This window comes from Delphinus delphis, chromosome 2, assembly GCF_949987515.2.
Source record: "Delphinus delphis chromosome 2, mDelDel1.2, whole genome shotgun sequence".
NCBI lineage: Eukaryota > Metazoa > Chordata > Mammalia > Artiodactyla > Delphinidae > Delphinus > Delphinus delphis.
The window spans coordinates 2998098-3023343 of NC_082684.1; the positions used below are offsets into that span (position 1 = coordinate 2998098).

General features: G+C 49.0%; 1 protein-coding gene across 2 annotated transcripts in view; it reads left to right on the plus strand.

The window, feature by feature from the left end:
- The window catches only part of CDC42BPB (CDC42 binding protein kinase beta), a 114489-nt gene that overhangs the window by 45484 nt on the left and 43759 nt on the right, over nucleotides 1-25246 (plus strand). For both annotated transcript variants that reach the window (XR_009518284.1, XM_060003881.1), the window contains exons 3-5: nucleotides 5312-5395; nucleotides 9445-9540; nucleotides 16774-16922. Coding sequence is in view for 1 of the 2 variants with exons in the window: in XM_060003881.1 (XP_059859864.1) it covers nucleotides 5312-5395; nucleotides 9445-9540; nucleotides 16774-16922 (329 nt within the window). In the remaining variant the exon portion in view is untranslated. The remainder of the gene's footprint in view (nucleotides 1-5311; nucleotides 5396-9444; nucleotides 9541-16773; nucleotides 16923-25246) is intronic.

Sequence of the window (25246 nt, forward strand, 5' to 3'; positions counted from 1 at the left end):
TGAGTGGAAACCAGGCCTGTGATCTTTGAAAACATCTCAGTATTTTTGGCGATTCTTCTGCCACCAGCACCTGATGACAGCCCTAGTTTATTTGCAGGGCTTCAGTAGAATACACCAAAAGAAAACATTCCTACGAAAATGCTTTCAAAATACTCGAGTGAGAAAGCTCTGGCCTGCCTGAGTGAATGTGGGCAGTTGTGTGTTGTGCCCTCATTTCTTCCTTGGAAACTGCCCTGGCCTCAGATCAGACCCCAGCCCCACGCTCCGTGGCGAGCCCCGTCTCTTGTCCTCATACCCTCCTCTCCCTCACGCAGCCTGGTCTTCATACCCACCCCTTCCCCAGCCCACTCCTAAGAGCGAATCTCACCAAGGAGTGGGTAGAGGGGAAGTAGCGCCCCGGGGGGGCTGCTTTGGTGGCAGCCTTGTCCGCTGGGACAGCATCTCCTCCCAGGCTGACCTCGGAATGACCCTGGATCCAGGACTCCCCGACCGAATTCAGCTCTGGGCTGGGACGGGATAGGGAGGTTGTTGGCTTTTTTTCCGGTACGCGGGCCTCTCACTGTTGTGGCCTCTCCTGTTACGGAGCACAGGCTCCGGACACGCGGGCTCAGCGGCCATGCCTCACGGGCCCAGCCGCTCCGCGGCATGTGGGATCTTCCCAGACCGGGGCACGAACCCGTGTTCCCTGCATCAGCAGGTGGACCCCCAACCACTGCGCCACCAGGGAAGCCTGGGTTTTTGTTTTTAAATATTAAGGTATACTTACATGTAAAACGCACAGATCGAGGTGTATGGTTTGAGTTATGACAGATGTCTACACCTGTGTAAGCAGCACCCCAGTCTATATAGAGCATTTCTATTCCCTAGAAAGTTCCTTCCTGTTTCTTTCCAGAGCCTCCACCTCCTGTAAGCCCCACCCTTCCCCAGGTGGCCACTCTCCCGATGGCCGCCAACAGGGAAAAAATTGAGTTCTACGTAGAAATAACAGATCTCTGAGCTCTAGTTACGATGTGATGAGGTAAGGGAGGGTTTTTGTTGTTGCTCAGTGAGAAGAAAGAGAAAGACTTTGAAAGCTAAACCCAATTCAATTCGCTATATGCTTTTACCGATCGGCCCCCTTGTACCAGGAGTTGTGCTGGGCTGCTGGACAGAGCGCCAAGCAAGGCCCAGGCCCATGCGGAGCTCCGCAGTGACAGCGAGCCCGTTAGGGTGTTGGGGGCCAGGGGCAGGGAGAGACTCCAGGGCAGGAGCCGGGCGGCGTTTGGGAGGAAAAAAGAAACCACAGGAGAGAGCGTTGTTGTGTCAGAACAGCCGGCGGTTACTTTTAGTGCTCTTCTTTGCCAAAGGACTTGATGCGAAACTCAGTTCCTGAGTTTAAAGAAGATAACATCGATCACTTTTTAGCTCTTCCCACATGAAGAGAACGTGTTCTCGGAGCCCCCCCTTTGCCTTTGTTCCCTCTCCAGGCTTTAGCAGCTGCTTTGTGCATTCCCGCCCCCCTCTCCCTCCATCGTCTCTCCCTGGGCCCTGTGGCCTGCGCTCAGCATGCCAGCCCTCCTTGCCCAACTGCTCTGGCCCTGTGGCCATGCTGGGTCCCCTGCACACGAGCGCCAGCCTTCCTGCCACTAGAATTCCGGGCTCTGTGGCTTGTATTGCCGCCACCGCGCTGCCTCCCTGGGATAGTCTCGTAATCACGTACCTGAAATGCAGCCAACTGCAGCCTCTGTGTCTGACAGCACCAAGTGGATCACAGAAGTGAGGATACCCTTAATCATTGTTGCGTCCAGGGTGTTCTTCACATACAGTTCTGATTGAATGGCAGGCCAGGGAAGGGTGAGAGTCTGTGTGCGCCCCCGCCTTGGTGCACAGGTGTGTGTACCTGTGCTGCTGAGGCCACGGCACGGGCTGCTCAAGAGCCCTGCCCCTGAGAAAGAGCTCACGGAGTCCAATTTGAGGGGAGTGTATGAAACGCTTACCTCAGCGGAGTTTAGCAAAACGTTTCTAGATTATTATTCAAACAAGGATTGGAGTCCTGGGGCATTGCCCTTTTTCTGGAGCACAGTGGCTTTGAGAACACCTTCGTCCTCCCCTCAGTGTCTCGGGGACAGTGGCCCAGGAAGTTCCTAAGACCCTGGCACCCTTCTGGAGGCTCGTTCCTCAGCTACCGGGGTGCGGTGCCCAGGGCCATGCTTTCGGCGTGACGGCAGCCCCCCGCAGATGACTGTGTGCCGGGCAACCCAGGCCTCGAGCCCCTGGAAGCCTTGCGGCCACTGGCTACACCGCTGGCCCACTGGCAAGATGAGAAGTCAAGCCCGGAGCGGGGCGCCACTTGAACCCCACCTGCGTGACCCAAGGCCTGTGTGTCCAGACACTGTGCCCTGCCGTCTCTCTTGTTCCTAGAATGACTTAAAGAAACAAAGCTTTGAAAGCTTTGTTTAGAAACGGTTTCAAATTAACAGAACAGTTGTATGAATACAATGGTTCAAAAACAGTCTAACCCTTTACCCAAATTCCCTTTTGTTAGCATTTTATCACATTTTCTTGATCATATTATAGCTGTGCTGCTCTCGCTTGAGCTTGCTCCCTCCCTCCCTCCGTGTGTGTGTGTGTGTGTGTGTGTGTGTGTGTGTGTGTGTAATTTTTACTGAACCACTGTGGATAAGTTGCTTACGTCAAGCAAGACCCTCTACCCCTAATACTTTAGTTCCTGTTCTGATAGGGATGGTCTTTGACATAACCACAGTTCATAAACTTAAATTTAGAACTGATAGAACACTTTGTCCAATCTGCTGTCTTATACCAGCTTGGCCCAGTGATGTTCTTTGTTTTACCTTTTCCCTCTTGTACTGGATCTGGGCTGGCATCAGTTATTATACTTAATTGTTGTGTTCCAGAATCACTTTTTAATGTTTTGTAAAATTACTTTGATTTGTATTTCTTTACTTAAGTGTCTAATTTTGGGGAGATTTGTAGGATTATCATCTCTCTCTGAAGGAATTCAGACTAAGTTTTTGGCTAGGAAGAAGCTTCTGGTAAACCAAACAAGATTCTCTAAAAATTATTTCTTTTATAGGTCGTTGTACAATAGAGAAGGTTTGTTGTTTTTGTTTTTTTTTACATTAAATTTTACTTGTCTACTTATTCTTTTGTTTTGGCTGCGTTGGGTCTTGATTGTGGTACACGGGCTTCTCATTGCGGTGGCTTCTCTTGTTGCAGAGCACGAGCTCTAGGCGCACGGGCTTCAGTAGTTGTGGCGCACGGGCTTAGTTGCTCTGCAGCATGTGGGAACTTCCCGGACCTGGAATCGAAACCTTGTGTGCTGCTTTGGCAGGCAGATTCTTAACCACTGCACCACCAGGGAAGTCCTTGTCTACATATTCTTGGTTTGATACGTGTTTTCCATGGACAGATACATTCTTTTTCCTTCTACGTATTTTATCAGAGCCATCTTGCGTGTTTTCTGGAAATGGTCTGTGCCCTAATAGGCCTCTTGTAAAGAAATCAAATTTCCTGTGTTCTGCGTCTCATTTCCAGCGAGATCTGGATCATTCATGAGGCTCGTCATTTTCAGAATTTCATTATTTTCCTCAAAGGTTAACAACTCTACCATTCTTGCCAAGTTAGACCTTTTGTGTAGTAACTACTATGTGGCTTTTTTTTTTTTAACTCTAATATCTCACCTATCTGGATTATAGCTAATTCCCAGGAAGAAATAGACACTTCTAACATGATGACAAAGTATGTGCCCAGAATTCTTGTTCTTAGACATGTCGGAGAGCCCACAAAGCCTTTATTTACGCACCGTTTATTTTTAATTTATTCAGAGTCGTAGCGAGTTTGGTCAGTGGTTTCTAAGACCGTAGCGAATAGACAGCAGCTTAGGTGTGGTGTGCCATGGAGTGGCAGTGAGAGGGGTGACTGAGGGCGATGGCCGGAGCGTGATCTCGGTGTACTCGTGGGCAGGGGGCCCTGGCTGGGAGCCCTGCAGAGGAGGGCAGATGCCTCTGACCATCTGCAGGCTCTGGAGCCACATCAGGGCACGTCCTGGGGACCCCCAGCCCCGCCCGCCACCGTCAGGCTCCGGGAGGGTTATATCTAATTATGACGGTCAGTATAATACAGTCCCAAAAGGCACGCACCTGAGGATGAGCCTCTGCCGCTTCTTAGGCATGTTGTTTAACCCCTCTGGGCCTCAGGTTTCACATCTGTAAAGTAAGGATATTAGAAGTAGCCACCATCTGGGGCTCTGGAGACGATTAGCTGAGAGGGTGCAGGGCCATTGCTTGGGAAGTGGTCCGTGAGTGTCAGCTCTCATGGTCCCTTCAACGATGTTGTTGTGTGGTGGTGGTGTTCAGAAAGTAAGGAAGTAAGTGATTCACTTTTAGAACTCTTTGTTCCAACCCTGCTGTGTGGCCGCCTGCCATTGGCAGCAGAACGGCTCAGAAGTTATTATCACTGCTTATGGTTTTGTGAAGGGGACTTAGGTCAACGAATGACTGTTTTATATAGGGTAGGATGTACCATATGATGGTGCAGACATCACATCTGGTGTTGGTAGTAATGGAAGAGTTCATTTGAAATTTGATGAAGACCAGGAGTCCCAAGAGGACTTCCTGGAAGAGGTGGCATTTGAGTTGTACCTTGAAGAATATGGCTGACAGCCAGCACACTAAGGGCTAATAACTACGTGCCTAACCATTCTGAGCACATTAACTGTGTTGACTCATTTGATCCGCACAGCAGTCTTAGGCCAGTCCTGCTGTTATCCATTCTAGTTGTAGAAACTGAGGCACAAAGAAGTGAATTTGCCCAAGTTACATTCCAGAGCCCCCCTAGATACTCACCAACCCAGTGAAGAAAAGATCCCAGAGTTAAGCCCGGGCACGTGCAAAGGCTGGCCGTGGGCATGAGAGGTGGACATGGGCATCGGTGGAGGCGGGTAGGCGTGAGTGGGGATGGAGCCCCTGAATGCAGGAGGGCAGCTTGGGAGCCACTGACGAACTTCAAAAGCCATTACCGTGAAGATCCCCAGACACACCAGAGTAGAGGCCAGCAGACCCCCATGTGCACCGGTGCTCAGCACTGAAGCGTTTCGGACTGAGCAGGTGACATCATTCAAGCTGCAATGTAGTTAAAATCAAGTTTTGATGCTTAAAAGGGCAAATCTTTATTCACATAGAAAACTACTTTCCTTAACAGGTCATTTTCCAGGGTTTCCAGGCAATTAAGATTTCCCTGTAGTTATATGAAATGTGCTGACCTTTTGTGTTCTGTTGACTAAATTTTTGTTAAACTCCCATTTGTGTGGCAGGTTGCTGTTGTCAAAATGAAGAACACTGAACGCATATATGCCATGAAAATCCTCAACAAGTGGGAGATGCTTAAAAGAGCAGAGGTAAGTGTGGAGCATTAAATAAATAAGTAAACAGGGGTTTATATGCACGAAAAGGGGTGATGAAGCCCAGCTGGGTAAGACCACATCTGGGCCTTCCTTCCTTGACGAGAGCAGGCCGCTCTTTGTCAACAGGACCTCAGCCCCCTCCCAGCGCCGTCTGCCTTGGTGTTGACTCATTACCAGGTGTCCTGCTCACAAGCTCCCCCTCAGGTGTGTCTGCAGGGGCAGTTTAAAACCTCCATGGAGGGACTTCCCTGGCGGTCCAGTGGTTAAGGCTCCACACTTCTACTGCAAGGGGCCTGGGTTCGATCCCTGGTCGGAGAACTAGAATCCTGCATGCCTGTGGCATGGCCAAAAAAAAAACCAAAAAACAAAACAAAACCCTTCAGGCATTTATCTCAATTCTGCTCCCTCTGCAGAAGGAATTATTGAATTTGGAAATGTTTTGTATTCCCTCCTCGAGGGGAGTGAAGATTATAAATAAAAGTAGATGACTGCTGCATGGCAGCCTCTGACCCGCTTTTTCTTTCTTCTTCGTCCATCCCTGTGGCGGCTGTTTCGTGCCCCCGACCCCGCTCTACCCAGTCCCACGCCCAGCCCCCACTGAGACACAGGTTCTCCTTCTGGTCCTTGCCAGACTCACCTCCACTGCCTCCCAGTGTCTGTACTGCCCGCCCTGTGTGTTCCTCCATTTCACATTCACCTTGGAGCCAAGGGTCCTTCCTTTCCAAGGGCACGTTGCCATCAGCCTCCTGGCTTTGTCCTTTCTGAGCTGCCCCATCACTGTCCTTTGTCCTCTGATTGGCTCAGTGCCCGCTCTGCACCCAAGCCGCTGTTCCCCTCCTCACACCGCTGCTGCCCTTTGTTTGCCCGGCTCTCTCCCCTCCAGAATCGGCCACCTCCTCCTTTCGACATTCCTTCTGTGGTTTCTGGCCTCTCTCATCCTGTCACTTAAACCCTCCTTGTGATTCTAGGTGGCCCTTTCCTCTTTTGTTCTGGATTTTTACCTGCCGATGACAGTCGCCACCTTGTGCGGACAGTACACACGCCTCTCACTGAGGCCGCATGGCTGTCCTGAGCTCAGGTTTTCCCTCCCTCGCCGGGTACTTCCGCTTCAGCATTCCTCCCCACCGCCCCCAGCGTCTCAGGTTCATCATGTTACACTGCGTGTGGCTTTTCCTCCTTCCCTGTCTACACCCGTTTCCTCTTTCCAGCTATGGCACCCAGCACAAGGTCTTACACCTGTTTATTGCTCAATAAATGCATGTTGGTTGACTGAGTCGTCACCAGTTTTGCAGCCACCAGGGCTCGAAATGTGGGTGGCCCATGACTCGGCCTCAGCCACCCCCTTCCGAGCCTCCGTCCCTCTTGGCTCCGCTGGTATCCTCCCCGCCATCCTCACCCCTCACCTTCCTCACCTCGTGCTGCAGCCTCGGCCCTGGCAGCCCTTCTTCATGTCATCGCTGGCATGTTGGCAAACACAGGAAAATCACTGAAGCAGTTCTCTTGTCGGGGGAATCGTCTACTGTTGCATGAAAGTTTGGGAAAGGAAATAAGTGTTTGGGGAAAGAAATACTAGCAGCAAATTCTATTGAAGTTTATATTTTTACAGGAGTGATTGATTTTTGAAGGTGATAGCTGAGCCGTACATGGCATGACTTGTTACGTTAACCTCTGGAGTGAAGTGTGTGTGAGGCCCTCAGGTTAGGGGGAGGTGATTCTCACCTTCTCATACTAGCTAGTATTTACCCAGATGTCACCGTGAGTGAGTACATTTTAGAAAAGTAAATATTGCTTTTTACATGTAAATCTGGTTACATACAACCTATTTAACTGGCATACTCAGCACCAAGTCCAGGGTTGTCTGCTAATCATGGTGATTATCCTAGAATGTGTACAGTGGGCTGTAAGTATATGTGTGTGTGATACATACAAAAATGTAATATAGATACAGTGCTGGTTAAGGTAATTTATCTTTTTATTCACATTTCATTTAGTGGGCTTATTGTATTGTATTTTTATTTTTTTAAGTTTATTTTATTTATTTATTTTTGGCTACGTTGGGTCTTTGTTGCTGCGCGTGGGCTTTTCTCTGGTTGCATCGAGCAGGGGCTACTCCTCGTTGTGGTGCGCGGGCTTCTCACTGCAGTGGCTTCTCTTGTTGCAGAGCCCAGGCTCTAGGCATGTGGGCTTCAGTAGTTGTGGCACATGGGCTCAGTAGTTGTGGTTCACGGGCTCTAGAGCGCAGGCGCAGAAGTTGTGGCACATGGGCTTAGTGGGATACACGGCATGTGGAATCTTCCCGGACCAGGGCTCGAACCCGTGTTCCCTGCATTGGCAGGTGGATTCTTAACCGCTGCGCCACCAGGGAAGCCCTTCGTCGGCTTATTTTAAATATTTAATTTTATAATATTGACTTCAAAAACTCATCTTTAAAAGCATGAATTCAACAAGAGTTGGCAGTAGAAAAGTCACTAGGCAATGGAAGTTCATAACTTATAGACCGGGCTGGGCTTTTAGTTCCTTATTTTTTTGGTCATAAAAAAAAATTAGAAAGTTTATCTGCTCTTAACACCATTGAACAGTATGTACATTTCCTCTCTGTGGGTACTGGCGATCCTGGTTTAAGAACGGGCTTTATGCTGAGTGTTGTTAGGTAGACACTTGAGGATGTGGATCAGAACCTGGTGGAAACAGTGTTCCAGACACTGGGGCTTCCGGGCTGGCCCCGGCCCCAGGACTCAGGTTTTCTTTCTGCTGCCCCTTCCCCAGGCCTGTGGTCTGGGGGCCATGGTAGTTTCAGAACCACTTGTCTCTGCACATCTGGACGTTGTTAAGTTCTCTCGTCTGCTTCAGTTAGGAGAATAGGACACATCTACCTCAGTCCCGTTTTCAAAAGAAAAAACTCTTTTTAAAAGTTTAGAAAAGAGGGCTTGCCTGGTGGCGCAGTGGTCGAGAGTCCGCCTGCCGATGCAGGGGACACAGGTTCGTGCCCCGGTCCAGGAAGACCCCACATGCCGCGGAGCGGCTGGGCCCGTGAGCCATGGCCGCTGAGCCTGCGCATCCGGAGCCTGTGCTCCGCAAAAGGAGAGGCCACAACAGTGAGAAGCCGGAGTACCGCAAAAAAAAAAAAAAAAAAAAAAGTTTAGAAAAGAAAAACTTGTAGAAAAACAAGTTCTAAAGGTCACCAGGAGACTCTGAGAGAACAGGTGGAGAGCTTGCTGCCGTGCTGTGTGTGCAAACCCTCCCCTAGGGGTGCTGTCATTTTCCTTAAGCTTTGCAAGTTGGAAATACAAGGAGGAGTTAAAATCTTCTGTGGCCAAGAAAGAGGACGTCTTATTGTAATTATGCCAAAGACCTAGTTCCTTTTAAATACAGATTCTACCTGTGTGTTAAAGCTCTTAAAAAAAATCAACAACCCACAGCAGCCTAAAAGACGGCCTTCTGCCCGCGTGCTGCAGGCCATGGGTCTTCATAGGAGAGTCCTGTTAGCATCATGTGCATCAGTGTACTGTAAATAAATCACATTTCTTGAGAATAACCGACCCAGGTCTGTAACTCAGATCAGTAAGCAGGTTTGTGCCCTGTCCGGCCAGCCGTGGCTCCTGACCTGTAGTCCTGCGATGGGGGTGGGGTGGAGGGGATGGGACCTGAGGGGCAGCCACACCACAGGCTACCCCGAGGAGTCGGCGACACTGGAATGGGGGGCAGCTCAGAAGCTGTAGCTGAAACGCACGCGTGAGCTGGGGTGGACCTGGCGTGCTGGCCCTGGAAGCGGCGTGTGTGGGAGGGTGGGTGCAAGCCCCAGGTGGGGAGGTGAGTTCTCAGCGGCCCTTGGTGCACCGGGGTGAGGGTCGGGCTGCAGGAGCAGGAGAGAGCAGAGGTTCAGCTGGTGCCAGGAGCCCCACTGGGAGGCGGCGGTGCGCCTGGGTCCCTGCGTCCCAGAAGGCCGGGGACACTGTCTCCAGAGCCTCTGTCTGCTTGGGACTGTGCTCTGTAGGGCACTTTCCCGATGGACACAGACTGACTTTCTCCCCAATTCTTTACAGACGGCTTGTTTCCGGGAAGAACGCGATGTGCTGGTGAATGGGGACTGTCAGTGGATCACCACGCTGCACTATGCCTTTCAGGATGAAAATTACCTGGTAGGTGTGGGTCACCAAGAACTTAAGGACTCTATCAAATGGCATCTCACTGAAGTGTTTCGATTCCTTTGTGCTGCCACTAAAAAATGAGTGAGACACCGGAACTGTCGTTGCCTAAATGTATATTTGACAGATAAAACTGAGGGTTTGTTTTCATGTAATCATCAGGTGGACTTTTTTCCTCTAATCACTAGATAAGGTGCTTATTTTATTCTTGGCTTATTATAAACTGGGGGTTTAAAACATTTTCTATCTTGAATTACTAAAAGAATAAGAAATTGCTGTGGGGATTTAAAATGTTTGACCCTTTAACCGAGTGGGTGTTTCTGCCACGTTTCCCTGACGGCCAGGTCGGGTGGCACGTGCTGGTTTGCAGCCCTCCCCGCTGGAGCCGCTGACACAGGTTTTGGGGTGACTCTTGGTCCCCTTGTTCTTGTCACCTGTTTGTTCTGATTGGAGCTGGGGCTCACTTGCAGTGTAGGCTAATCAGCTTTGTGATTCACGTGCGTGGGTAGAATTGCGCTCGGACGCCTAGTAGAACAGATGCAAGACAACCAGTTTGGAGTGAAAGGGACACCAGACTTTTGGCTCAGGGCCTGCGTGACTCCACGACTGCTTTGTTAGGACTTTTAACTCTGAGAATGACTTTCCAGGTTTGCCTAAACCTAAAAATGTCCGCACCGTGGAGCTCTGGGTAGACGGGGCCTGGGCAGACCTCAGGGAAGCCGGTCTCAGCCCAGCTCCTCTGGCCGGGGCACAGCTGGCATGTTTCCCCAGCAGTGGCCGCACGGGGCCTCGAAGGCAGGGGCCTCGGCTGTGTTCTCGAGAACAACTGACTTGTAAGTTCACTCGCAGTAATGGGCTGCATTTGCTTACAAGTGGAGTCATGGAGGATTTCTTTTATTTATCTTAAAATAATCTCTTGCAGACATCAGAGAACTCCCTTGGATACAGTAGTCTAGGATTAGGTGAAATAGTTCGTTATAGTCTTTATTTAGATTGAAAACACATGTGTTTGATGGAAGGGGAGGCTGGGGTTTATTGAGCACAACCTGTGGGTTATCGCGGTCACTCTTCCCAGTGGCCAAGTGAGTCAGGCATTCATGATTTTCCACCATTTTATGAATGGGGTCTGGGGCAAGGAGGGAGGAAGTCATTTGTCCAAGCTTATCACACAGATACAGGGATTGTGCCAGGCCCAGCCCGGGCCCCTCTGGCAGGAGGTGGTGCGCGGTGCCCTCCCTCTGGCTGAGAAAAGAGTCCTCCTGCTTGGGGCCATCTTTCCATAACCCGTTGCTTCTGGGACCAGTGTCCCTGCGTTGAGTGGACTGTCTCCAGTTCACTTCCTATTTTGATAAGAACTGAATGAAATCTCTAAGGAGTGCTAGTCTGGGTCTGCACAGAAGGAAGACAGCTTTTTCTGTTTCAGATAGTTTCCCTGCAGTCGGCGTAGCGTGTTGCCAGCTCATTCTGAGTCAGAGCAGCCGGTAAGGAATTCCGGTGATGGAGCGTCTTCTTGAATTTGGGAGCTCCCCAGTCAGACGTACGGTGAAGACCGCGGAGAGGAGGATGGCAGGGGCCCTGGCCCTTCCTAGTTCGTGAACACGGGGCTGCAAGACCGGGTTTGGCTCCTGCCTCTGCCACCCACGAGTGGCGTTTTTAGGGGCGGTCACTGCCCTGCGGGGAGGAGGTGAGGAGGAATGAGGCGGGAAGTGAGCGGCCTGAGTGCCGCTGGGGCGCAGGGTGCAGCGGGGAGAGGGGTCTTCCGTGACACGGAGCCCGCCCCACAGAGCCCGCTTGTGTTAGAGTTGCTACTGTGGGTATCTAGACTGGGCGTTTCGTAAAAATTAAACTTGTTTCACCAGTAACTAAAAGGGTGTTGCCTTATCGACTCAAGTCAGGATTCTGTGTTATGTGACAGGGGACATAATTGGTAGCGTTCTCTTATTCCAAAAATACGTTTCTACTTGCCTGCCCTATCAGCCTTTGCAGGTTACTCTTCTTGTAAACTTGTTTTCCAGGAGCCCATCAATCGTATTTGGCACCGCTGTGATACACTTTTGTTTTTCTTTTCAGATTTCTAGGTGGACAGGGAAACCGCTGAGCTCCGCTAGATGCGGCGCTTGCCTCACTCCCACTGTTTTCTTTTGGGGCACCCGATTCTCCTTCACCCGTGTGTCCATCCACAGGTGCTGTGGTCTGCTCCCCCGGATTACCTGTGCTCTGCCCAGCTGTCGTTCTGCCCACCCTCCCCAGCGCTGTCACCCTTGCCTCCTGCTGGGCCCCTCTCTGGTCCTGCTCTCGTCCCTCCCCCTCGAGTCTGCCCTGCACAGGGCAGCCAGAGGAAGCTATAATCGTGGAGCAGGATGCAGCTTCTCGTGGTTCTCAGAGTGGAGCCCGACGTCCCTGCCGTGGCCCGCGGGGCCTGGCCTCAGCCTGTCTGCACTCGCCGCGCTCTGCCCCAGTTGCCGGTTCCCGTGTCTCCAGGGGCCACGTTCCTGCTCCTCTCAGTCCCTTTGTCTGGAAGGCGACCCTGGCCCAGCCGGCTTCCTTCTGCCCTTCAGACCCCCGGGCTGGGTCCTCACGGTGTCCGTGTGCGGCAGCCGCCAGTCGGGCCCTCCCACGCCTACAGTTGGGTTTTCTTCCTGGTCCCGTCACTCTGAATTCCTGTGTTCACCTCCCCCCACGTGATGTCAGCCCCGTGGAGGAGGGACCCGTCGCCTAGCGGGTGCCGACAAGTTTGTTACTGAGAGAGTGAGCGAGCAGACGTCCTTTGAGAGTCGTCTGTGTGACCGGAGTTGTGCCAGGCGTGGGAGCGACAGGACTCCCGCCCGTAGAAGCCGCTCTTGGGTGGAAGGGATGGGTGACAGTGCCAGGAGGCCAGGGTGGGAGGCCCGACTGAGGCTGCCGTTGGGCAGGAGGGGGCAGGGAGATCAGGGAGGCTTCTCAGCGGAGGGGTCGAGTGAGGTGAGTCTTGAAAGCCGAGTTCTGAGGCAGGATGGGAGGGCTGTTGTGAACAGGGATCTGCAGGGAAGCCTTCCTCCTTAGACAGGCCCGGCCACGGGCTGATGGCTGCCCTCTCCCAGGAGACACTATGCCTCATTTAAGACCAAGGACCTGGAGTCCAGTTGCCTGGGTTCACATCCTAGCTCTGCTGCTTGCTAGCTGGGTGACTTAGGCTGCGTCATCAAGCCTCCTTTCCTTACCTGTAAACCACGGTCATGACAGTAGCTGTGGCCAGGGCAGTTTTGAGGATTAACAGTGATGGTGGCTGTAAGTCGTAGAACCTGAAGGCACAGCACATTATAGTTACACCACGAACGGTAGCTCTTAGTACTAGGGTCTCCATAATACTAAAGGATTGTCTCTCTGGCTGAGTCATCGGGGAGTGGGATTTCCTCTCTCTGTTCATTGGTTAAAAGTTAACTGCTCAGACCAGGGCATCCATCTCTTAAAAGCATCAAAGGGGGCGGTTCCTGGGGGGAACAGCTTCTCCAGCGGTCTCTGCTCGGCAGCCCCAGCAGTAGGGGTGCTGGCTGCCGCCCTGACTCTGGCTATGCCAGTCTCTCTCTGCCTGGTGGGATGACCCCATCAGGTCTCCACAGCCCCTGGGGCTCCTCCACCGTAGCCTTCAGGGTGCAGCCAGAGGGGCTGTCTTCCAGTGGAAGACTGTCTTCCGGTGGAAGGCTGCCCAGCACTGCTGGCCCCGGGCCCGTGAGCGCTGAGCGAAGGGATGGCCCAGTGCTCTTGGTGGAGCACACCCAGCGCCTCGGCCTTTGCCCTCTTGGGGCTCTGGTTTCCACTCCAGCAGTGCATTCTCTGACCCTTCCGTGGGGATGCACCCATAGGAACTTACCTTTCAGTTTGTTCATGAAACTGTTTTTCTAATAAGAGCCGCTGGTTTTGTGATTTTAGGTAATTCACCTCCCTTCTCTGGTCCTGTGTCCTCTTCGTGTGGCAGGAGAAACTGGAGAAATAGTTTTAAACCGCACAAAACTTGATGGAGTATTATTTGTGCTTCCACTTTGGGCCATTAGCTTTTAGAGCACCTCCTGGAGTGTCGAACCTTTCAGTCATTTTTTCCACTGATTAAATATATGTACGTGTATATATGTATTTTCCCCATCTAGGCAGTTATTATCTTAGCATTTGCTTTGAAGAAGATGGTCTGTCATAATCAAGGATGTTTGTCATCTCCACATATTTTTTTTCCTAAAGGAGTTGGCGTCTTCTACCTATGTTGGTTCCTGTGTGCCTCTTGACATGATTTATAAAGTCCTTCCAATTTTGGAGGGGGAGGATTTCTCACAAAGAAAAAGAAAAAGTTCCTGTCCAGGAAGTTTCCATTCTAGCATATCTTCAGAAGAAGATCATCTGTGTTTCATAATCAAGGATGTTTGTTATTTCCACATTTTTTTTTGAGAAGTTGGCATCTTCTGCCTGTGCCAGTTTGTGGTCTAGACAAAGAGTATCCAAGTGTTGGGATGTCCTGCCCCCACGTCCCCACACGCCTGGTCCCTCTGTGGACCGATTGCAGACTCTTAACCACCCATGGCCCTGGGGGAGTCGGGTCCCCCACAGAGTTGGAATCAGGCAGGTCATCAACTGCTGGAATCACTCAAATGAGGTGTGGCCATTCCCGAGGTTCCCGGGCAGAGAAGGCGGGTCAGGTGCAGGTGACACAGCTTTACTGATGGCAGTGACAGCTCAGCTCACCAGGGAATGCAGCACGGGCCCTGAGAACAGGTTATATAGTGTGTGCTGAGCCAGCAGAGACACCCGTCAGACCATAGCCCAAGATGCCCTTTCTCAAACATTGAATATCCTCCCTGCACATACAGGAACACCAGCCCTTCGGGGAGCAGACACTTGGGGAGACAGAGGCTCAGCTGCCTATCCATGGGCTGGGGTCTCTAGGGAGACACTGTGACTCTGCATCTGTTCTTTCCTCTCCTGCCTTTTCCATATACGTTTATTTTCCTTCTGAATTTTGTATGTCATTAGTCTCTCACTGTATCCGTGAATCGACACAAAACTATTTTAATTTTCATTTCTTTATAATGTATGTTATGGGACTTCATTCTGTTATTTTCTTCAGACATTTTGAAAATATTATTATTTTGTTTATTCTTCTTTAACCTAATTAAAAAATGGGCGGAAGGGACTTCCCTGGTGGCGCAGTGGTTAGGAATCCACCTGCCAGTGCAGGGGACACCGGTTTGATCCCTGGTCCGGGAAGATCCCACATGCTGCGGAGCAACTAAGCCCGTGCGCCACAACTGCTGAGCCTGTGCTCTAGAGTCCGCGTGCCACGACTACTGAGCCCCTGTGCTGCGACTACTGAAGCCTGCACGCCTAGAGCCCGTGCTCTGCAGCAAGAGAAGCCACCGCAATGAGAAGCCCACACACCGCAACTAAGAAAGCCCGCATGCAGCAATGAAGACCCAACACAGCCAAAATAAATAAATTTTTTAAAAAAAGGGCGGAAGAACTGATAGACATTTTTCCGAAGAGGAAATGCGGCTGGCCAACAGGCACGTGAAAAGACGCACAACATCGCTAATCATCAGGGAAATGCAAATCAAAACCACAGTGAGATATCACCTCACACCTGTCAGAATGGCTATCATCCAAAAGAACACAAATAACGAAACATTGGCAAGGTTGTGGAGAAAAGGGAGCCCTCCTACACTGTTGGTGAGAATGTAAATTGGTGCAGCCACTGTGGAGAACAGTATGGCATTTTCTCAAAAAACTAAAAATAGAATTACTATATGATCCAGCAATTCCACTCCTGGGTATATATCCAAAAAAACCCCACCAAAAACACTAATTTGAAAAGATATATGCACCCCAATGTTCATAGCAGCATTTTTTTTTTGTTTTTTTACAATTGCCAGCCTAGGCGTCCATCAACAGATGAATGGATAAAGAAGATGTATATATGCATATAACATATATGTAATGGAATACTACTCAGCCATAAAAAAGAATGAAAATTTGCCATTTGTAGCAACATGGGTGGATGGGAGGGTATTATGCTAAGTGAAATAAGTCAGAGAAAGACAAATATTGTGTGATATCACTTATATGTGGAATCTAAAAAATACAACATACTAGTAAATGTAACAGAAAAGAAGCAGACTCACAGATACATAGAACAAACTAATTGTTACCATTGGGGAGAGGGAAGGGAGAGGGGCAGTATAGGGGTAGGGAATTGAAAAGGGGGTTTCTATGGGATTGTATGAGAACATGTGTGTGAAACTTGAAAATTGTAAAGCATTATAGAATTTAAAGAGTGTTTCATTCAATAAAAATGAAGGGGATTGGGTAAAATATTTCTGAAGAATATGAAAAAATGATTTGCACAAATCAAAAATAATAACACTGCTAGTTTACATAGGAAGATTGAACGATATCAAGAAATCAGCAGTCCTTTCAGGGGCTTCCCTGGTGGCCCAGTGGTTAAGACTCTGCGCCTCTATTGCAGAGGGTGCAGGTTCAATCACTGGTTGGGGAGCTAAGATCCTGTATGCCGCCCGGTGTGGCAAAAAAACCCCACAACAATATCTTGTATATCATTCAGCCATAAAAAGGAACGAAATTTGGTCATTTGTAGAGACATGGATGGACCTAGAGACTGTCATACAGAGTGAAGTAAGTCAGAAAGAGAAAAGCAAATATATTAACACATACATGTGGAATCTAGAAAAATGGTACAGATGAACCGGTTTGCAAGGCAGAGACAGAGACAGGTGTCCCCTTATATGGACACCAAGGGGGAGAGTGGGGGGGTGGGTGGTGGGATGAATTGGGAGGTTGGGATTGACATACATACACTAATATGTATAAAGTAGATAACTAATAAGAACCTGCGGTATAAAAATAAATAAAATCCAAAAAAAAAAAAAAAAGAGAAACCAGTGGTCCTTTCATCAGTTTATAAATGGAATGTGACTTCTATATTGATACCATCTGATTGTGTTGTACAGGTAGAAATTTTATTGACAGGAAGAATAAGTATTTACTGAAATCTCTTCTCAACTACAGCAGCATCATGGTCCATCAGGGTCCTTGTTCTGGGGGGAAGTCCTGGATGACAGGAACTGCAGGAAGCCGTCCACCCGGACTTGAGGAGTCCAGAGCTCCTGCAGTGGAAGCTGACCTTTGGTTGTTAGGTTTCGTGGTGGCTGAATGTCGTCTTCTCTGCCCTTCTCTTCCCAACTGTAGTACTTAGTCATGGATTATTACGTGGGTGGTGATTTACTGACCCTGCTCAGTAAATTTGAGGACAAGCTTCCAGAAGATATGGCAAGATTCTACATTGGTGAAATGGTGTTGGCTATCGATTCCATCCATCAGCTTCATTACGTGCACAGGTAATCACCTTGTTATATATTTTATGGAAATCACCTTCAATGTGTCGGGATATTCCTTTCAGAGTCCCCTGAGTCGTGGACCCCAGTCCCGGGCTGTGCAGGGAAGTCGTGCAGTTAGCGGGTCCTCCCTTTGACTGCCATGGTGCAGGATGCCTTACCAGGCCGCTGCTCTACACCCCAGCACCTGGCTCCCAGGAGACCCCAGCTTTACGTGACTGTTGTGACGCTCTAATTGCTGTCAGCTGAAGTCACCTTGTCTTTTGATATTTACCTGCCATTGGCTCATGTTCTCCCCTGCCCAGCCCCCAGAGCTCATGCCTCAATCACCCATAAAACACTCAGGAAAGGGGGCTTGGGTTGAGGAGAGGGGCTCACATCACAGCATCCTAAAGGACTTGAGTGAGTGTAACTGCTCTTGCATGTCAGGCGGGGGCGGGGGGCCCCCTCCTGCCCTCCCCACCCCTCCCCCGCCAGGACAGCGGCCTTAGTGCCTCAGCCAGCCTGTGCCTCTGTGTCAGTCTCATTCTACCATTTAAGACAGTGCTTTAATCCTGTGGGATTTGGGTGGGGTTTTGTTGGTTTTGTTCTGTTTTACTTATTTTATTTTTATGAAAGTATTTCACGGCAGTAGTTTTAAAAAGTCAAATAGTTGTACAGGGCTTAAAACAAAACGTGAGTCTCCAGCCATCCCCCACCCTGCTGCCCCTTGCCATAGGCAGCGATGGACAGTTTTTACTTGTTTCTTCTGTTTACTTCCATATTTCTAAATAACGGGCTTCATGGCTGTTTCACTTTGTGTGGGGGGTGGGGAGGTCTTAGACCACGTCTATCGATCTGGAGATTTGACTCTTTGACACAAGTAAGTACGTTTGTCTCTCATCCCTGTCTCCCACACAAACTCTCAAACTTCCCTCTCCCATCTGGCCCCAGTTAGTAAAATACAGTTGGCCCTTGAACAACATGGGTTTGAACTACACGGGTCTGCTTATACTCAGATTTCTTTCACTAAATACATAATACAGTCCTACACGGTCTGTGGGTGCAGACCCACGGCTATGGAGGGCCGACTGTGAAGTTACACTCAGATTTTCGACTGCGCAGAGGTTGGCACCCCAGCCCTGGTGGTGTTCAGGGGTCAAATGTAATAACTTTTGGTTAGATCAGTGTGTGGCGTTTATAGTATACTGTGTAAACGTTACAGATGAGCCTTGTGGTATAAATAGTTACACTTCCCATATAAAGCTTTGTTTCCTCTGGAGTTAGTAATCGCACTGTTTTTTCTTTGGCTACTTCTCTGTGTAGCTGCCACTCACTATCCCCAAATACCGTGACCAAATTGCAAAGCTCTGTACGTCAGACACACCAGCTGCCTCGATCTACCCTCCCGGATCCATCCCTCTGTCTTTCCCACGCCTTCCTGCTCTGGTGGCTCTCATCGTGAGGTTTCTTTTTGAGTGGAGAGGTTCTCCTGCCGTCTCCCTGGGGTGGGCTCCCTTGTTTTCTGAGTCGTGCGTCTTTCTGTTTCTTGGTTTATTCTTCTGATTTGGTGGCACATATCCTCCAGCAGTTTCTGGAAAAGGAGGTGTGTGAAATAAATTTTTTGAGAGGAGCATCTTAATTCCATTCACATACATGACTGATAGATGATCCCGTGTGGAATTCAGTGTTGCCGTCGAGAGGTTTGCAGCTGTCATGAGTCCCCTGACCTTGCACTGTGGTCGGGCTGAGCCTCTGAGCCTGTCAGGGATTTTCCTAAGCAGACACAGCTCCTGCTCTGAGGGTAGCAATGGCTACCAGTGTCAAAGTAACAGCCCTTCAAGTCCTGCCAAGAGTGTGACCTCATTGCCCTGCGGGGGGCGGGGGGGGGCAGGTTGCCTGGGACCACACGCTCCTGCCCAGGGCGCTGTGCATAGGTCCCCGTGTCATGGGCGAGCCCAGGGAGCTGCCCCCCATAGCGGTTGCTGCTTTTAGGGCCATGAGGTTTGGGACGGGGCATTTCCTCTTTTTCCTGTTTTCTTTAATGTCGTTACGCCTGCTTTTATAACAGTTATTGTTGTTGTTTTCAACATTAGATTTTATACTCTTCTTGAGAGAACTTTGCCTAATTCACAACAGAGAGATGAATGTCTTTGTATTTGTCACAGAGCTCCAGGGAAATTAATTTGACTGTCTTTTGAATAGTTTATTCTTTCCTGTTTTTCCCTAATTAGGAAGCTTTCTCCTCATTTTCTTAATTGGTTGTGTAGAAGTTTTGCTCTATCTTTTAATCTCTGGGCATGGTAGGGAACATTAAAATAATTCAAGAACTTTTTTTCCCTTAAAGTCAACTCCATATTCAGACTAAGTGCTTGAATGACCTAGTGAAAACAGTAAGCTTTGCGTTTTTGCTAGACAGTTCACAAAGTTAGGTAATACAGGAAGTCAGTCCTACCCAGTCTCAGGGGGATGTAAGTTGAGGCTGCATTTGGCGGGGCCAGAAGTAAATGAGTTTCATCAGCACAAGAGTGTTCTCACTGGTGGATTTGAGGAGCGTGGTTCAGACCGTAGCTTGGGGCCCTTTCCCGTGGGAGGATGTGGGCCTTGGCGACTTCAGGCAGTGCCCGCCGCCCCGCCGGCCGGGCTTCTGCGTGCGGAACGGCTGCTCCCTGGCTCTGGACCCCTGCGAGGCTCACTGTGCCAGAAGCAGTGGGGAGCTCGGACCTGGGAGCCCACCCCCCCGGTGGGTGCTGCCGCTTCCTGAGAGGTCAGACCCAGATGCCAGCAGAGGCAGAGACGGAGAGCAACAGGCTCACGAAGGATCGCAGCTGGGAAATCACATCCCCAGAGAGAACAGAATACGTACAGCTTACGATCGAAATAAGAACAGGTACACTTTTAAGAGAAGGAATATTCAGAGAACAAGAAAGGCCTTAGAGGGCTTCCCTGGTGGCGCAGTGGCTGAGTCTGCCTGCCGATGCAGGGGACACGGGTTCATGCCCCGGTCCAGGAAGATCCCACGTGCCGCGGAGCGGCTGGGCCCGTGAGCCATGGCCGCTGAGCCTGCGCGTCCGGAGCCTGTGCTCCGCAACGGGAGAGGCCACAACAGTGAGAGGCCCGCGTAATGCAAAAAAAAAAAAAAAGAAAGGCCTTAGAAAAGGAAAACTAGAAAGCCGAGTAGAAGAGGCGTGGAGTAGGAGTAGAGGACCTGGATGAAGACAGAGGCAGCCCGGGGCCTCCAGGAGCCAGGCTGGCGCGGAGGCCCGTCCATGGAGGCACAGGGACCAGCCCTGCGCCACCTCCACTGAGCCTGCGGGTTGGTTTTGCAGTAGGAAGCCCCATGGGCGCACTGTGTGTCGCTCAGAAATGGGACAGCAGTGGGCGGGAGGGCCTCCCTTCTCAGCGCATCACGGGCAGAACAGGAAAGGAAAATCAGACTGCAGTCTGTCCAGGGCTGTAATCCCACCCACCTGGCCCCGCCCCGGCCAATTCCACCGTTTTAACCAGAGTCACAACAGCCGACAGAGAAAAGGCCCTTTCGGGGGACTGGAGCTGCTTCTCAGCTGTGCCCCTGACTCTACTGGAAAAGCGGCCACTGCTGGGTTTGGAGGGAGAATGGGCTGGGTTAGTCCCAAGCAGGGTGGTGGCCCATGGGGACAGTCCGCTCATGGATTGGCTGCTCTCTCAGTTGGTGCTGTGGGGACCACCTGCCCAGCTCAGAAGCACTGCTGGTAGGAGCTCTGGGTTAGTCCTTGCCCTCGGCCTCCCTGGTGTTTTGCTGAGAGGGCCTTTCTTTGTAACCTCCCTGCATGCAAATGGGCAATTCAGTTTTTTTTTTAAATAACATTTATTGATGTTATTATATTTTAAATAGAGAATCATGCTGCCCAGATAAACCAACACCATTGGAAAAGAAAGGTGCACGCATATGGTTAGCAGCTGAACACCTCTGGAGGGTATAAAGGGAGAGGGGCAACCTTTGTGAAGACCCTCCCCACCCGTCTTCTTAGACTCAAGTAGTGATTCACTGCTGCATAGTTAGGACTTTTTCCCCTTTGTATCTAAAAGCAATCTGTGGGGAGGCACTTTAAGATCATGCATACATCCTCTTCAGAGTGTCCCCCTACATTTAGTATCTGTTGATGATTTTTGCCTGGTCCAGCCTTTACTGTGATGGTTGCAAAATGACGATTTCCAAACTCCAGGATCCACTCCACGTTGAAGCGCCTCCCTTCTCTCCCATTTGTCTATTTATTATCAGTGTGGGTACCTGGATCCTTTGTCACCCCAACGGTTTATAATTTGTCATTGTCTGAATTCTTTTTATGCTTATATTGTCCTGTATTTGGCCAGTGGAAGCCGCTTCTACCTGACTCCCATGTTTCTGACATGCCCTCATCGTTTTTGAGAACTGCCTTAGTTTCTGGCTCATCTCGTACCTTCTCTGAGGAACCCTGGTGCCTTTAGTGGGGGATGGTTTTAAAGACCATATCTGGGTGCTGGGTGTGCTCAGAGTTACAGGGTGTCTGTTTTAGGCCCCTCAGTGGACAGAGTAAAGTGCATGTCTGTACACGCCTGCATTTATACATACAGACCCATGTCTAATTTGGGAATCACGAGTTACCCTTCTGGCTTTCTCCTGGTCCATTTCCGTCTCCTCCTCTGGCTCCCGGCAGCACCAGCACGTCCAGTCATTTGCCCAGCCCTGCCATGTATCTGAAGTAGCTTCAGAATTGCTCTGCTTTTTTTATTACTATAGTTTATAAATTTATTTATTTATTATTTTTGGCTGCGTTGGGTCTTTGTTGCTGCACGCAGGCCTTTCTCTAGTTGCGGCGAGCGGGGGCTACTCTTCGTTGCAGTGTGCGGGCTTCTCATTGCGGTGGCTTCTCTTGTTGCGGAGCATGGGCTCTAGGCGCACGGGCTTCAGTAGTTGTGGCTCGCAGGCTCTAGAGCGCAGGCTCAGTAGTTGTGGCACACGGGCTTAGTTGCTCTGCGGCATGTGGGATCTTCCTGGACCAGGGCTCAAACCCGTGCCCCCTGCATTGGCAGGCGGATTCTTAACCACTGCACTACCAGGGAAGTCCTGAGCTACCAGGGACCCTCGCTCTGCTTTTATCCTACTAGAAACAAACCTAACCCTAGCCCTAACCCCACCTCCCAACTGCAAGTGTCAGGTTCTCTGCCGTAAGTTACTTAGGTTTGGGGTTTTTTTTCTACCCCATTTCCCTTCAGTGCTGTTGTGTTACTGGTTTGAAATACAATTGGGTTCACTGGTTTCATCAGCTTTCCATTTCAGGTGCCCCTTCCCATCTTTGTTGATTTCGTTTCATTTTTTAAGCATGTAGAACACAAGCATGCTTCGATAATACCAAAACTAAGCAAGGTTATACTCAGAACTGTCACTTCCTTCCTTATCGCATCCACCTCATTCCCTGCCCCTTCTAAGTAACCAGTTCCTTGTTTTCCGTTTATCGTGTGTGTGTGTGTGTGTGTGTGTGTGTGTGTGTATGCAAGATGAGCAGACATGTTTCCTTATTTCTCCTTTCCTTAAACAGAAGGTAGCATGGTTAAATATGCACTTAACGCATCTTGTTGTTTTCACTTAACGTATCCTAGAAATCATTCTGTATCAGCTCATGGAGCTCTTCATTCTCTTTTACGTTTGCACAGCACGCCACATGTATCGGTACCATAGTTAATTCTCTTGTGGGTGGACATTTAGGTTGTTTCTAGTATTTTGTGATTATAAATAATGCAGTAATGAATAACCTTGTACCTACATCTTTCTGTACTGTCGGTGTGTCTTTAGGGTGAATTCCTAGAAGTGGGATCACTGGATCGACAGAGAAATAAAATACATATTAGATATATACTAACATTTTTTTTAACTTTATCAGATGTTGCCAGTTTCCATCCGTAGAGATATACCTTTTTGTGTTCCTACCAGCAATGTATGAAAGTGCCTGTTTCGTTGCAGCCTTGGCAACATAGTATATTTTTATGTTTTTGCCATCTGATGGATTAGAGATGGTTATACAGTTGGGTTTTTTTGTTTTTGTTTTTTGTCTTTCTTGCGGAGTTGAATTTCATTTTTATATCTTTCTGTGTGAGTTATTTATTTCATGTCATTTGCCCATTTTTCTGATTTCTAGCTTTTTCCCTTCAGTTGCTAAACATTTGCCCTTTATATGTTGCAAATATTTTTTCCCAGTTTGCCATTTGCTTTTTGATTTTGCTTATTGTAGTCTTTTGCCATGTAGATTTTTTAATGTATTAAATTTATTGGTCTTTTATTACATTGGGATTTTGAGTCATAGTTAGAAGTACTTTTTTTTAAAACCCCAGAGAAAAAGAAAACCCATGTTTTCTTCTAATAGTTTTATTTTTAACGTATGGATCTCTTATCCATTTGGAGTTTATTCTTGTATAAAGAATGGATCTGGGCTTCCCTGGTGGCGCAGTGGTTGAGAGTCTGCCTGCTGATGCAGGGGACACGGGTTCGTGCCCTGGTCCGGGAAGATCCCACATGCTGCGGAGCGGCTGGGCCCGTGAGCCATGGCCGCTGAGCCTGTGCGTCTGGAGCCTGTGCTCCGCAACGGGAGAGGCCACAACAGTGAGAGGCCCGCGTACCGCAAAAAAAAAAGAATGAATCTGATTTTATCTTTAACTAAAAGGCTCTTCAGTTGTCCCAGCATGAAACTTATTTGTGTCTGCCCACTGATTTGAGATAACATCTTTATTATATACTCAGCTTCTTTATGAATTTGGTCTGTTTCTGGACATTCTATTCTGTTCCATTGTCGTCTTTCTCTCTGTGCTCTGGGACCACACTGCTTTAATCATGGAGGCTTGAAATCACGTACGGCCAAGTCCCCCCATCATACCTCTTTCTCTTCAGTGTTTTTCTAGCTATTCTTGCATGTTGGTTGTTCCATATCAACTTGTCTGGCTCCAAAAAACAGGACATTTTATTTATTTATTTTTAAATTTGATGGGCCCTTTTAATCTGTAGATTCAGGTCTTTTTTACTTCTGGAAAGTTCTCTTGGAGTATAGTTTCAAATGTTAGTTATGTTTTATCGTTTTGATTTCTTTAGGGACTCCTGTTATGTATATGTTGTGCCTTCTTTGCTTGTCTTCCATTTCAGTCTCCAGCTACTTTCTCTCTGACCCTTTTTAATTCTTTGTCTCATTTTTATTCTTCCAGACCTTTTCCTCCATTTCTTCAATGCCTTTCATTAGATTTTTATTTAAATTGATTCCCCTTTGGCATCTTATAATTTAGTCCTTATTTCTATTAAGATTTTGTCTTTTTCTTCTATTTCTTTCCTGAGTTAAATCAACTCTCTTTTCACTTCTCCCTATGTTTGTCTAGTTCTGTTTGTAGGTTTTTTTTGTTTCCTTTTTGTTTTGCCACACTGCAGGGCATGTGGGATCTTAGTTCCCTGACCAGGGATTGAACCCACGCCCCCTGCAGTGGAAGCACGGAGTCTTAACCACTGAACCACCAGGGAAGTCCCCTGTTCTTAGTTTTTATTTTTCTGACTCACTGAGGGATTATATTGTTTTGTTTTTCATATTCTTGGGTGTTTATTTCGGAGATTTATTTCCGTTTGGAGTGCTAGAAGGGTTTTTTGCTTTGTTTCTCTTTTGGGGTAAGAATTGTCATCATCTTTTGCTCACATTTCTTTGTGAGACTCGTCTGTTGTGTTGGGAGTAGTTGGTGCTCCTGTGTGATTTCATTGAGATGTAGCATTCTGTCACGTGAGGACAGCCCGCTGCTTTACCTGTCTCCTGCAGGTGGACGTTAGGTGGATCTCACTTTGTGGCTATTACAAGTTGTGCTGCTGGAAACATCCTTGTACTCTTCTTGGTGAATGTCTTCCTCTGCTTTTAAAGTTTCTGTTCCTTTTCGTGCTTATGTGGCTTTTCCAGTCGCATAAGCTTATTCTGCCAGGAAGGAGGGCTAGTTCCTTAAAGTCCACCCTGCCGTCCCCCCATCCCTGCCCGGTGTTGGCAAGTGCACAGAAGAACTGTCAGTAAGACCACGGGTTTAGTGGGACAGTTTACTTTCCTGCTGCTGTGTAACTGGGCAGACTGCTCCACTCTGGAGCTTCCCTGTTGTTGTCTCTAAAATACAGTTTTGGCGTACGTGGTGCTTTGTTGGTCTGTAGCTGTTTTGCCCCAGTTGCTCAGGCGTCTCTTCTCAGTGGTAACGGCCACGTTGACTCGCTTCACACTCTGTCCCTCTACCTCTTTTTGTATCTCCTCCTGTTTCTTTGTAGCACTTGCCCCGTGGATTGTACTCAGGGATGCCAAGACCATGTGCATATCTGTGCATTTGCA